A 15,155-nucleotide genomic window follows, 5' to 3' on the forward strand; every position below is an offset into this window, starting at 1 on the left:
AAACAATTTCAGCTAATAAAACAGTTTTGGTGTATAGGTCATGCCCCTGCAGTCTCAATGCTCAGTTCTCTACCATTTAGGAGTTGAATCACTTTGTTTATGCAGCCCTAGTCACATTTCCCTGCATGTATCCTGCACAGCCTTCCTAAACACTTCCTGTAAAGTGTTATCTAATGTTTACACATCCTCTATTGCACTGTTTAATCTAGAATTTATTATCTCCTGCTCTGTTAATAGCCTTTTAGATTAAAGTTCAATTTACAATGCAGGTGATAAAAATGTCTAAAGCAAGTTGACATCTTATGCAAAATTAAACCATTGTGTTTCATGCAGGCTGTGTCAGTCACGCCCTGCGGAAGTGTAGCTAGGGCTTCAAAATCAGAAACAAAATGTATTTAACTCCTTATAGGCAGATAATTATCAGTGAGAGTGCAAGCCCATGGTATATATGCCATTACTGTTTAATTGAGCTAAATTGTTTTCGATGCTTAGAATGTCCCTTTAACAATCTTTTATAATGAATATTTTAAAAGATTTTCTATTAGGGTTATACATATTCACGTCTGCAGTCATAGGGTCTGCAGCCAAAAACAAGTTTCATCAAGTTTACTAATACTAATATTATATTAAAATATGAGGCTTAAAATTAATTTTGGTTGACCAAAGATCCAGAAACAGTGGACAAGGATGACAATTTAGCCCTGCATTATCGTGGGCCTTGGCATACCTGGGACACCTCCTGTGCACATCAATGTCGGAAGTTTACATGTAAAATATTGTGTAACTGACAACTGAAGAATACTATTTTTTTCTGACTTTAATAGGTGGTTTACAGAAGTCCTTAACATTTTCTATCAAGGAAATAAGAAAAAGCAAATTCCCAGTGACCGCAACCCTAGAAAACTACAATCTTTTTTCAGCTGCATCGCCACATTAATGACTGAACAGCTGCAACGTCTTGCTCTGGTATCCATGCAGGACTATACAGATTTAATTGTGCAACCACCAGTGAGTAATTATTTCCATTAATAAGTACAAGAAATAAAACTGATTGTAGACTACACAGACCACATTTGAAACAGTAAGCAGCTGGAATGTAGTAATAGTGGCATCAGCTAGGATGTTATAGAATATTGGAGCTGCTTAATAGGGGTTTGGATTCCTTTATATACATAACCCAATAGTGATATCTTTTTGGAAGCAAATGTCCATATACCAGCGCGATTCACATTTAGTTATGGTAATATATTGGGTCCTAGGTATTAAATAGAGATCCTGCTTCTGTCTTTTAGATAAAAGATCAGTATAAACATATCAACTAACACACATATATTTTATAAAGAAATGCTTCTGTTCATTTGTTCACAGTCCTCACAGATAGCCACTGGTAAATCCTGGACACACTCTGTAGCTGTCAAGGCTAGACAGCTCAATGTGCTAACCTCAGGTCTATGAGTATCCTATACTACAGGGATACTTAACTGACGTGGACTGGCATGGCATCAAAAAATGATGCAGACATCTGAGTGTATAAAAGGATTGCCAATAGGAACGGTCCATGTCAGAATCCGTGCCAGAATGATGTTCGGCATCAATGCGCACAAAGTTGTCTGTTCGAAATTGAATAGCTCACAGCATGAATGCAAACGTGTAGGTGTCCATCAGATGCAGGAGCCATAATAGTAGCAAAGGTGTACCAGAGATGCAGGCTAGAAAGCTTTATGGTTTGTAGAATCAACTGTTAAAAAGTGACCACAGCCCATGTCCAATTTTATAATTATGAACAATCAGTAAGTACCGAAATACTTGGGAAATGTCACGTATTGTAAAATCATATTCATTATTTCAGGACTCTATCCGTGCTTATGAACATCCTGGCTTCATAATGAGACTGATTCTTGACAACGTTTCTATCAAATTTGAACCTGATTTTGTTGATTACGATATTGTCCTGTTGAATACTTATGACATAATGATTAAAGCTGTTAATCTTGTCCCAAGAGTGGAGACTAAGCTTTTTTCTGCAGGGGTAAGTACAATAAAAAAAAAATCAGTGTCTCTAATTTCATTACTCAAAATTGTGTAGATATTGTTTCCAGGATTTGCTTCAGTTCTACAATACAACATTTCTCTATATGTGTTTCACTGCACATCCAATTGGCTTCTGTAGTAATGAGAATTATATTAATATTCATAATCACAGTGGTAAACTTATAGTGCGATGACATTTTCAGATATGAGTTCATAGATTATATCTTGCAGCACAATATATTTGTTTGTTGGTGTGTACAAAGAATCACTTTTATCAGGTACAGTGCCTTGCAAAAGTATTCACCCCCTGCCCCCTTGACTTTTTACCTATTTTGTTACATTACAGCCTTAAGTTCAATGTTTTATTAATCTGAATTTTATGTGATGGATCAGAACACAATAGTCTAAGTTGGTGAAGTGAAGGTAAAAAAAATATATACATAAAACTATTTTTTAGAAACAGAAAACAGAAAATTGGCATGTGCGTATGTATTCACCCCCTTTGTTATGAAGCCCATAGAAAGCTCTGGTGCAACCAATTACCTTCAGAAGTCACGTAATTAGTGAAATGATGTCCACCTGTGTGCAATATTAGTGTCACATGATCTGTCATTACATATACACACCTTTTTTGAAAGGACCAGAGGCTGCAACACCTAAGCAAGAGGCACCACTAACCAAACACTGCCACGAAGACCAAGAAACTCTCCAAACAAGTAAGGGACAATGTTGTTGAGAAGTACAAGTCAGGGTTAGGTTATAAAAAAAATATCCAAATCTTTGATGATCCCCAGGAGCACCATCAAATCTATCATAACCAAATGGAAAGAACATGGCACAACAGCAAACCTGCCAAGAGACGGCCGCCCACCAAAACTCACAGACCGGGCAAGGAGGGCATTAATCAGAGAGGCAGCTCAGAGACCTAAGGTAACCATGGAGGAGCTGCAGAGTTCCACAGCAGAGACTGGAGTATATGTACATGGGAAGACAATAAGCCGTACGCTCCATAGAGTTGGGCTTTATGTCAGAGTGGCCAGAAGAAAGCCATTACTTTCAGCAAAAAACAAACTGGCACATTTTGAGTTTGCGAAAAAGGCATTTGGGAGACTCCCAAAATGTATGGAGGAAGGTGCTCTGGTCTGATGAGACTAAAATTGAACTTTTCGGCCATCAAAGAAAACACTATGTCTGGCGCAAACCCAACACATCACATCACCCAAACAAATTGAGCAATACCTGTACCACTCTGTGCGTGATTTGAGGCTAGGACGGAGGTTCACCTTCCAGCAGGACAATGACCCCAAACACACTGCTAAAGCAACACTTGAGTGGTTTAAGGGGAAACATGTAAATGTGTTGGAATGGCCTAGCCAAAGCCCAGTCCTCAATCCAATAGAAAATCTGTGGTCAGACTTAAAGATTGCCGTTCACAAGCGCAAACCATCCACCTTGAAGGAGCTGGAGCAGTTTTACAAGGATGAATGGGCAAAAATCCCAGTGGTAAGATGTGGCAAGCTCATAGATACTTATCCAAAGCGACTTGGAGCTGTGATTGCCGCAAAAGGTGGCTCTACAAAGTATTGACTTTAGGGGGGTGAATAGTTATGCACATTGACTTTTTCGGTTATTTTGTCCTATTTGTTGTTTGCATCACAATAAAATAAAATTTAAAAACATCTTCTAAATTGTGGGCATGTTCTGTAAATTAAATGATGCAAATCCTCAAACAATCCATGTTAATTCCAGGTTGTAAAGGCAACAAAACACAAAAAAATGCCAAGGGGGGTGAATACTTTTGCAAGGCACTGTGAATCAGAAAATCTCTCTTTCATTCTACATCTTGGCTATGTGCAGAGGAACTTTCTAGAATTTGAAATGTATGTTGAAAATGTATCACTGAAATGGATAATTTTAGGAGAAGGTGATCATTATGAAAACGAAACAATTATGGGGTTCACTAACAAATGTGTCAACTAAATTCCGTTCTATTCTGAACTTTCTATTGAGACCTCTTATGTGTGTGGATTAGTTCCATAAATTAATTAAAATTGCCTACTCAGATTGTGTACTGGGTTGTGTGCTATACTGTAGTGTTGTGTGCACAGCTGAATATACTGTAGTTTTGCTGTGCAATAGTGCAATAATAATAAAAATATTAATAACGATAATGTACAGATAAATTCACTACCTTTAAAGTGCCATAAAGTGTATGTGTATATTTAAGATATTTTCTTTAAATGTTTTTTTTTGAGTTATAATTCTTTTGTAGGAAACCAATTTTATGTTACTGTGTATAGGTAATCCCCCTCCTTAAAACCCAATATTTTGCTTTTCACTGTAGTAGTTTAGTTGTGTACACATTAATTTGAAATATTTCTGCCTGTTAGACTCACTCAGGATCTGTTTAACCATATATTTATTTCCATACAGACTGATCAGTCCAAATTTACTCTAAAACCAATAATTCCTGACGATATCTTACAAGAACAGAAGAGGAAAGTGAAAGAATATGTTGCTTCAGAGAGCTTCTTACCAAAAGAGCATTTAAAATTGTATGATAAATACAATATTTTAATTAGCAAACAGGCAGATTTGGATGTAGATCAATTCTTGGCTGAAGATCATACATTTGAAGAGATTATGAGAGAGGTTAAGAAATATGAAATACTTACAGATGAAATACAATACACTTCCAGAAAGGTAAATATGTTTTATCTTAACATGAATGTATCTTGCAAGGCACTTTAATACAATTGTTTTTAAACAAAATATCATAATTAGCTTTAGTTCTGACGTTGGAAATGTGTTTTTATTGCACGAGAACACATACAGTATACATGACAGTAAACATGAAACCTACAAGAAATGAATTATTCAGCTAAAATAAAATAAAAAACATCCAGATTGTAGTAGTAAAGTCTGGCAAAGTATAGGAAGAGTAGAAAATCAAAGAGTTTGGGGAGTAGAGAAGGAAGGGAGGAAAAAGGTGAGAAAAATGGGAGACAGCAACGGGAGAAGTACTTTCATATTATTTGAATCTATAGGTTGGAGGCAAAAAACCCGTGGTAGAGTTTTATAGGTAATGGTATGCAAAAGCAAATGATGGCTATCCTGTCTAATTCATCTGACTAGGCTAGGTTCAGTTCACTCCATAATTTCGAGAGCTAAGAGGTTATCTGAACTTTAATAAAAATGTATACACTGATAAGCCACAACATTAAAACCACTTAGAGGTGAAGTGAATAGCATTGATTATATTGCTACAATGGCATCAGTCAACGGTGGGATATATTAGGCAGCAAGTGAACAGTCAGTTTTTGGATTTCATGTGCTGGAAGCAGTAAAAATGGGTGAGCGAAAAGGTCTGACTGACCTTTAACAAGGGTCAAATAGGAATGCTAGACAATTGAGTCAGAGCATCTCCAAAATGGCAAGCCTTGTGGGGTGTTCCAGTGTTTAGTACCTGCCAAAAGTGGTGCAAGGAAGGCCAACCGCTTAACAGGTGTTAAGGTCATGGGCGCCCGAGGCTTATTTTTGAAGCGAAAACTAGCCTCTCCTGTCCATTCACAAAGAGATCCTGTAGCTCAAATTGCTTAAAACCGTACTGCTAGCCATGGTGCTGGAACACTCAGTGGATCTTAATTTGCTGCGTATAGGGCTGCATTGGCGTAGACCAGTCAGATTGCCCATGATGATCCCTGTCCACCGACGAAAGTGCTTTTAATGGGAATGTGAGCATCAGAACTGGACCATGGAGGAATGGAACAAAGTTGCCTGATCTGAAGAACCATGATGTATGGCTAGGTTTGAGTGTGTCATATACCTGGAGAAAAGATGGCAGCAGTATGCACTATGGGAAGAATGCTTTGGGCAATGTTCTACTAGGAAACCTTGGGTACTGGCATTCAGGTGGATGTTACTTTGACACATACCACCTAGAGATTGCTGCAGACCACATACATGCCTTAATGGGAATGATGTTTCCTGATGGCAGTGGCTTCTTTCAGCAGGATAATGCAAACTGCAAAAGATGTTCAGGAATGGTTTGTGGAGTATGCCAAAGAGTTGTGGGATGTGCTATAACAACTTATCTGATCCACTTCGCAACTTGCAGGACTTAAAGGATGTGCTGCTAATGTCTTGGTGCCAGAGACCACAGGAAACATTCCAAGGTCTTGTGGAGTCCATGCCTCAACTCATCAGAGCTTTTTGGGTAGGACGAGGAGGACCTACACAATATTAGACGGGTGGTTTTAATGTTGTTGCTTATCAGTGTATTTCTTTGTATTACACTCATTTGTTTTTTAATACAACGCCATCTAAGCAGTGGGATTTTGCATTCTAAGGGAACTTTCTTGTTGAGAGATTGTTTATAGCATAGTGAAAGACAATTGGTGTCTTCTATACTCACGAAAACTTGTCTGGATTATGCTGAAGCAGCAACATAATGTCTTTATTTTGTTTCCCTTATGTTAAGAGCACTGCCTTCTTTATATGTATGTGTACAAAAAACTGATAGGTAAATATGGCCCAGGTATTGAGTTATTTGTTAATTTCAGATTACTAGAAAAAATACTCACCTTCAATGTTCCTGCCACGTCTGCTATTACCATTACAGGGAGACTCCTCCCAAACCAGAAAGAGACTCAACCCACCTGGAGTCTCTCCTTCTGGTTTAGAAGGAGCTTATCCATAATCCGTAAGTCTCTCCCTAGCAAGATTTATGAAGGTATGTAGTTCAGCATTCAACCGCAGTCCCACTCATCTCATATAGAATGCCTGAAATTATCGTATCGTATCGTACTCAAAACAACATATGGGTCCAACACACCTCTTCTCTTTTCAATGACCAGCACTCCTGTTTATTGGCTAAATGTACACAGTGAAGTCCAATGTGCTGTTTTGAGTAGTTTGTTGGACCTGGCATGGTAAGGGTTAACCTTACACCCCACAGTCTGACAAACACTGTTCGCCGCTTGGGCGCTGGCTAATGATTATTTTCTATACTAATGCCGTGGTGGCTGTCAATTTTTCCATTGCCCCAATTTGCAGTTTTGTGAATGATGTTTTCTTCTATGATCTCTTCAGCCAGCAATTGTGAATGAGTGGAGCCTCAGCTCTGCTGAGGTAGGGAATTGTGTATCAGTTTTTAAATAGTTTTTTCCTATTTCTATTTTCAGTTCATTCGTTTAGGCATGTTCGAACTCCACTGTGATGAATTGATCCGAGCTCTGGTCAAACGTTCAGAGACTATTTGTGGAAAACTGGTAGCAAAAATGCTCAAAGATCACCAGGAGACCAATAAGAGGTAAGCAGTGCTTCAAACTAGCTTTCTGTTTTTCTTCTATTGCATTGTATTAGTAAGTAATCTCTCCAAGGCATCAACCATGTAGCAGTGTTGTTCTCTTATAATAGGATTATTTGTTTTCATAGAAGGAACCTTATGGTTTTTATTTCTTCACTGCCAGGATATACTATGGAGAATTGAGTTCGATACTTATTTTCTGCATGTTAATCACTCAGTTCTACAACTTAAGTCTCTCTGTGCACATTTTAGCTGTTTATCACAGTGTCCAGTTCTCTCTTTTATTTTCTGTCGATTTTTCTAAATATAGTGATTCTACGATTGAAACATTTCCTTCATTGGTAGTAAAATACTGCTGTTGTGATGTTTAAACGTGGTAGGATTTTTTTTTTTTAACACTGTTGCCTTTTTTGCCTTATTTGGCTTAGTCTGTATAAGAGTATAGACATATATTATATTTGCATAGTCAGGTGCTGTGTATTACATGGTACTATAAATATCTGTACCTTTCCAAGAGCCAAGCCCAGATATATTGCTAATCAGACTATTGCAAAACAAACATTTAGTACAAAGTAAAATTAAAGGGACGATCAAATGTAGATTTGACCACCGTTTATGTAATGTTTTATGTCAATCATGCATGTTAATAAAAGTAGAAACATAACTGCAAATACATCTTGTGGATTTTTCTCTAGGTGCTGATCCTATTTCTTTGCAGTTTCTACAGCAGAAACTTTGCAGTGTGTGCAGTATTTGTCCTTAATAATCAATGGGAGGAGCACATTAATGTGCAATACATCTTTTAGGCATTCCATCGAGGGGCAAACATACTAGTATCATTTGAAATTGTCTATGAACCTTTTTTTTTTTTTTTGTATGTTATTTATACACTGAGAGCCATCTACAGTGCGTACAACTACACGATTACTCACTAAACTGCAAATAGTATGGATTTCATCAGGAAATTAGATATTTTAGTCCAACATAATCAAATTGAGCAAAATCTCTAACTCAGCAGTGTTTCCAGTTCACTTATTTTGGCCTTAAATTTATAATTTCATGTTGATTTAGTTTACAAGTTAGTGAATAACCCGGTAAGAGTTTCTTTCACTCCAAACATGAACATGGTATATGCACGCTTTTAGATGCACTCTGCTTTCTAGCATTGGTCATTATGTGTTGATGAGTAAGTCTATATTTTACAAGTTATTTTATTTCATATTGTCTGTAGGATATGTAATGACTTTGAGCAAATAGCAGAGAAGGCACTAAGCACACCTCCAAACACCAGTGAGCTCATGGAATTGAAGGTATGTTAACATTTTGGTTTTCAAAACTTAAAACTCTGCGTCGTATGCTATTTAGGATTAATATTCGTATTGCACAGACATAGGCAACATGTATAAATAGCTCTAATCTCATGTTTCTGTTTCCATTGGAGAAATTCATACTTGGAGTTGGAACAATCTACTAAATCCTGAGATTACTTCTGTTACTAGCTTCTTTACCTACCAAGCTACATGTGTTGTATAGAATTTCGTTCTTAGAGCTGTGGTAGTTTTGGCTTCCAATGTTCAACATATTCCCTAACAAATGTGATTTTGTCATTCATTAGCTATCCCTTAACATAGTAAACAAACATACATTGTATAGTGCATCTCTTGCAAAGAACTGTTAATAGTGAATTGATAGCCATTCTGTTTTCTCAGTAAGCCTTTCTGATTTGTTTACTTGGGGCAGGCACGCAACTAAAGTATAAAACACACTTTAGTCATTTCCGATACTGGTGCACTCTCTTCTGGTGTCCTGCACACTCATAGTCCCCTTGGCATTCACCTACCACAATTCCACACTAGCTTACGTGCCCAAACATCTATTCCATGATGCTGTCCATGCATGGTTACCATGTCGCACAAAACTTTATGTGATATCAGAGATTTGCATCATATCTCATTGACATTGACAGCCGAAAGTATAGCATAAATCTATTCAAAAGAAAAAAACATAAATAGCTTTTAAAAAGCTGTTGTGTAATTCAAACATCTTTCTGACATATATTCTTTAATTAATGCCTCTATCCTAATTATTCAACCACTTCTTGCCAACCACTTTAGCTTCAGACATCTGATTTACTAAAATTATGTTTTTTTTTTCCAATTGCAATTAAGGAATACATAAAGAAGGTTGAAGCCCAAGATATGCTGGATTTGGATCAGAAACTAGTGGAGGCTAAGAATCGAATTATTTTCCTGGTAGACTACAGCATATTTTCACCTGCGGATATACGGTTGAATAGCAATACTTTTCAGTGGCATGATCGCATGGGAGACATTTTTGAGGAACACAGAAAAATAGTTAAAGAGAAGACAGAACAATATCAAGAGGGATTGAAAGTAAGATATTTAGTGCTACGTTCAAATACTAGTAAAGGAAAAGCATTGCAAATAAATATGTATTAGTGATTGATGTATTTATTGTTTTTCGGTTCCACATTAAAAGATTGCCTGCCTTTCAGACAACAGCGGGACAATAATTCTAACACCTCTGTGTAGTATAATGCTTTTAAAACAGTTGTTAAAGTATCTGAACATATTTTTGTATTTGCTAGTAGTATTATGTACTAGTCTCATTATTAGTAGTAAAGTATGTGAGAATGATATCCATTACTACACCTCTTGATCCATGCTGGCTATTTTGCACATTAAATACACTACACAGTCATAGTCACATTTTGCCTAGACATAGTACATGCCTTTATTTAGTAATAAGTAACTGAAAAATATTTCATTTCAAAAAGGTTCGCTGTGAGAGGTTTGTGGAAGAACTGGACACCTATTCCAAGCAGGTGCTTGAATTTAAAGCATTTGGTGACTTTCAGGAGGTCAACAAATATCTTAAAAAGGCACAAGCACTGAATTCAAAACTAGACCAAGCAGTTGAAAAGGTTAGTTCTGGGTCTTCTTGGTTTACTAATTGTCTTTACATTTTTCAGTTTGTCACAATTGGATTGACCAAAATCAAGTTTTGCTATTTTGATCGAAAATATCTGGTGTGTAAATTTTACCTTCAATACGAGATATGGAGGCAGTAGTGCTGGTAGGCTGGGTATCCTGGAGGAATGGTGGATACCACCTAACAGTGCTGGCGGAAGGTTAGGCAGTGCTGTCTAGGATGAACTAAATTTACTTTGATAGTGTGGAAGTTTAAACACTGCCTTATCAGTGTCGTTGAGCAGTGACACAGTCTCTGGGTGCCATAGAAAACACTATTTTTGCCATACTCACAATTCAGAAACCTCACAATTAAACCTACTAATTTTCTTGCCTCTAAAAAAATGATAAAGTTGCCACATGCATTTTTTTAGTTACAAATGTAAACCTTAACAAGTTTTCTGTAATTTAGAGTGAATTCAAAGTCAATTAAAATGTAGACATTGTAAGCTGGATTAGAAGAAGAATTACAAGAAATATAGTCAGCTGTATTTTATTCCAAAATCTATAATTCATAATGACATAATTCCAACAAACACTTTAGTGCTGAACTTGAAGCATAGCTGATTTAGAAACTTTTTTTAGTTTGACTATTTGAATAGTCTGACAGTTCTCACTTTAGTGACTAATTCTCTAGTTTAGGCCACGTTTTCTGCTAACTATGTTTTTAAAATGCATGTATCCCAGGTGGATCAGCTGAATGCAGAAGAAGAAGCATTTGGATGGTCAGCTTCCCAATATCCTCAAAGGAAAAAAATTCAAGATACATTGAATCCATATCTGCGACTTTATGAGATTATAGTTGAGTTCAGCACCAAGTACAAAGACTGGCTGGAAGGTCCTTATTCTAATGTTAACCCTGACGGAGTCGAACAGGATGTGGGAAACTATTGGAGAGCACTTTATAAACTTGAAAGAACATTTCAGGACTCCCCAAATGCCCTTTCATTGGCTTCTAAAATCAAGGTCAAAGTGGAAGAATTCAGAGAGTACATGCCTCTTATCCAAGTAGTTTGTAATCCTGGGCTCAGAGATAGGCACTGGGAAGCTATGTCTGCTATTGTTGGCTATTCAATTAAACCACAACAGAGCACCAATGTCCACAATTTTCTAGATATGAATCTCCAACCTTTTCTTGAAAAATTTGAAAGTATCAGTGAATCTGCTAGCAAGGAATATTCACTTGAGAAAGCAATGGAAAAAATGATTTCAGAGTGGGATAAAGTAGAATTTACTCTACTTCCTTATCGTGAAACTGGAACATACATTCTTTCATCTGTGGATGATATACAGATGTTACTAGATGACCACATTGTCAAGACACAGACCATGAGAGGTTCTCCATTTATTAAGGCTTTTGAGACAGAAATCAGGTAAGGAGATTTGTTAAAACTTAGAACAGATAATGTATTTATCAACCCTGCTTGGTTTCTGATGGTGTAACTGCGTTTTGCACATCATACATTAATAATATATTATGTTTTCCAGTTTCATCCAACTTTTAGATGTCCTACACAGTATTAAGGCTTCCTTATCAATCCAGAAGTATAACACTGTAAACGTTATGTTTTCTGTAGCTTGGAGCAAAACAAAAGGGTTTGCATTTGATCCATGAGGCTTCAGACATTTAAACACATTTGCTAAAGTCCTTACATATGTGCTCAAGTTTTTAGATTTATATTTACTTTTAGCATGTGTGGTTACCTAAATCAGCTTAAAACTCACAGTCTAGGGTGCCAGAGATGTGAGCAACAGACATTTAATTTATCCATGTGAATATAGCGGTATTGCAGGACATCTGGGTAGGACCTTATTGAGGCACATCAATAGCCATTTCAGTCAGGTGATTGACTCAGTAAATGTTTGCATTTTTTGTTCTTTTAGGCCTATTTGTGTACCCTTTATAGAGGGCATGCAACTGTTTATTGTGTAAATGTTTGTGTTCTAAATCCTATTCATTGGTTTTCTATGGCATTGTTGGGATAGGGTTATTATCAAGATAAACATTTCTAATTATGACTGCGCAGTATAATTCAATCAAAACAATAAGACCTGACTAAAACATTTAAAGGGACCAAATGTACAAATCCTAGTTATAAAACATGATGATGCATGCAACTGTTTCAAAATTCCAGCAATTGAAGCCTTGAATCAGCATGCTCAAACTAATTATTTCTGCCATGACTTTCCCCCATAATGCACAAGTGGCTGATTTACAATGGACTGTCTTTATTCTGGGCCTGGGTTGCCTCACCATAGAAAACAGCTAAAACTAGATGTCAAATAATTGATTGCCAAGCTGTGTATTCAACTCAACACTGCAATGTGGCAGGCTAGCCTTGTTCATGCTTTATCAGCACACCAACATGGTATAGATACACATTTGCTAATATTAATTCATGTTTATTATGAGCTTTGCACTCAATCAGTGTCTTAGGTATGCTGCTGGTGCAATTTCTCCAGCTAACTTGTGCTCAGCTCACTTATGAATAATGGTCTTTGCATGGTTTATAAGTGTAGAATAGAGTACAGATTACATCATTGATAACAATAATTTAACCCCTTAAGGACCAAACTTCTGGAATAAAAGGGAATCACACATGTCATGTGTCCTTAAGGGGTTAAACTACAATAATTAGTAGTGTTCCATTGAAATAACACAGTTAGTTATTTGGCCTGTTGAAACCAACCCACTGAATTTATCTTAGCTCATTGGAAGTTATTTTTTTTATGATGAAATGTACATCGCTCCTGTTGACTTTACCAGGGTTATAATTTCAATCTCTATATATTCAATGCAGGGATTGGGAAGGTAAACTGTTGCTTCTACAAGAAATCCTTGATGAATGGCTAAAAGTCCAAGCAACCTGGTTGTACTTAGAACCCATATTTAGCTCCCCTGACATCATGGCACAGATGCCAGAAGAAGGCAGGCGTTTCACTACAGTAGATAAGACATGGAGAGACTTAATGAAACTGGTACTTTTGGTAAGTAAAAATGATAAAAAATGATACTGCACACAAGAATTAATACAAAAAAAGGCTAGTATGTAATTTCATAAGAGTCTAAAAATCCAAACCCTGAAAATTAACATGGGTCATTTATATCCTAGTACACTTCATAGTTGGGATATCATTTATTTATATATATATATATATATATATATATATATATATATATATATATATATACTTTTGGTAAATAGATTGAGATGCAAGTTTGCCATTTACAATTTTTTTTAGAAAGACCATATTCCTGTTTGCACTGTTTGTTTCAGTGATATCAGCCGGAGATTTGGTTATAAGCACTAGAAGAGTCATTGCCCTATTTTGTCTCTACACCACAAGCAGAACAGACACAATGTGCAGTAGTAAGTTCATATAAAGAACTTCTTGAATCCATAGCTTTCTACGTCCTCTAACCTGGCTACCCAAGCTATTTAAAAATACAAAATTAGGCCTTGTGCTCAAACTCCCACTGTTCCTTGACGGCACAAATGACTATAGTACACATTAGCCCCAATACATTGAAAACATAAAATGTACTTGTGCATTATCCCAAATCCCTATGCACATTTAAAAACTGAAGGTTTTTTAGTATCACTCCTATAACCATTTAAAGTGCAAGCTCATCAGCCACGTTAAGGCAAAATCTCTTAGGTGAGTCCTACACTAACAAATGTTTAGTGTAGGACTCACCTAAGAGGTTTTGCCTTAAAGGACCACTCTAGTGCCAGGAAAGCATACTCGTTTTCCTGGCACTAGAGTGCCCTGAGGGTGCCCCCACCCTCAGGGACCCCCTCCCGCCCGGCTCTGGAAAGGGGAAAGGGGTTAAATCTTACCTTTTTCCAGCGCTGGGCGGAGAGATCTCCTCCTGCTCTCCTCCTCCGATCCTCCTCTTCTCCTCCCCGTCGGCTGAATGCGCACGCGCGGCAAGAGCTGCGCGCGCATTCTGCCGGTCACATAGGAAAGCATTCATAATGCTTTCCTATTGACGCTGGCGTGCTCTCACTGTGAAAATCACAGTGAGAAGCACGCAAGCGCCTCTAGTGGCTGTCAATGAGACAGCCACTAGAGGACATAGGGGGAAGGCTTAACCCATTCATAAACATAGCAGTTTCTCTGAAACTGCTATGTTTATGAAAAAATGGGTTAACCCTAGAACAGGGGTAGGCAACCTTTTAGCAGCACTGTGCCGAAATAAGATTGTGATGTCCCGTAGCGTGCCGATCCTATTTTTTTTAAATTGAGGTGTGTATGTTGCCGCATTCTGCTTTTTATTTCTACTGCAGTTGCTTTGTATCTTTGTATTTGTGCACATATGAGTGATTATATTTTATATGTTCATGAGTAGTTTATGGTATTGTGTGTGATACCTATGAATGTGGGCTGTGTATGGTGGCTGCTTGTGGAATTGTGTGTGTGGATGGAAATGTCACATTGTGTGTTTGGTAGTGTGTGTATGTTTGAGGCTGTTTGGGGTATTGCATGTGAGAGGCTGCATGTGGGGTTGTGTGTTTGTGTGTGGGCTGTTCATATAATTTGTATGAGGGGAGGGTTATTCTTCATTTCTGTGTGTATCTAGCAGTGTCTGTGGCTTCCCTGGGTTCCAGTGGGGACCAGGCTGGCCAGGTACAGGTCAAGAACAGGAGCTGCAACAACAGCTGCAGGCTGCTCTACTACAGTGTGGATTCCCACTTACAAGTGCTGGAATGAAGTGATCTGAGATCACTTCCTCTATGTGCTGCAATGCATACATTGAGGATTGTCCCTCACCACCTTATCGTATTCGCAAATATCTGAAGATTCACTGGAATCCTGATAGG

General features: G+C 37.5%; 1 protein-coding gene across 1 annotated transcript in view; it reads left to right on the forward strand.

The window, feature by feature from the left end:
• DNAH7 (dynein axonemal heavy chain 7) overlaps positions 1-15,155 on the forward strand; it is a 261,702-nt gene that overhangs the window by 16,600 nt on the left and 229,947 nt on the right. Inside the window, exons 10-18 of the mRNA XM_063430168.1 lie at positions 825-1,008; positions 1,850-2,029; positions 4,465-4,734; positions 7,215-7,342; positions 8,571-8,649; positions 9,508-9,732; positions 10,137-10,283; positions 11,017-11,702; positions 13,131-13,317. Coding sequence (XP_063286238.1) covers positions 825-1,008; positions 1,850-2,029; positions 4,465-4,734; positions 7,215-7,342; positions 8,571-8,649; positions 9,508-9,732; positions 10,137-10,283; positions 11,017-11,702; positions 13,131-13,317 — 2,086 coding nt within the window. The remainder of the gene's footprint in view (positions 1-824; positions 1,009-1,849; positions 2,030-4,464; positions 4,735-7,214; positions 7,343-8,570; positions 8,650-9,507; positions 9,733-10,136; positions 10,284-11,016; positions 11,703-13,130; positions 13,318-15,155) is intronic.

The sequence above is a fragment of the Pelobates fuscus genome, chromosome 8 (genome assembly GCF_036172605.1).
Source record: "Pelobates fuscus isolate aPelFus1 chromosome 8, aPelFus1.pri, whole genome shotgun sequence".
In the NCBI taxonomy this organism is placed as follows: domain Eukaryota; kingdom Metazoa; phylum Chordata; class Amphibia; order Anura; family Pelobatidae; genus Pelobates; species Pelobates fuscus.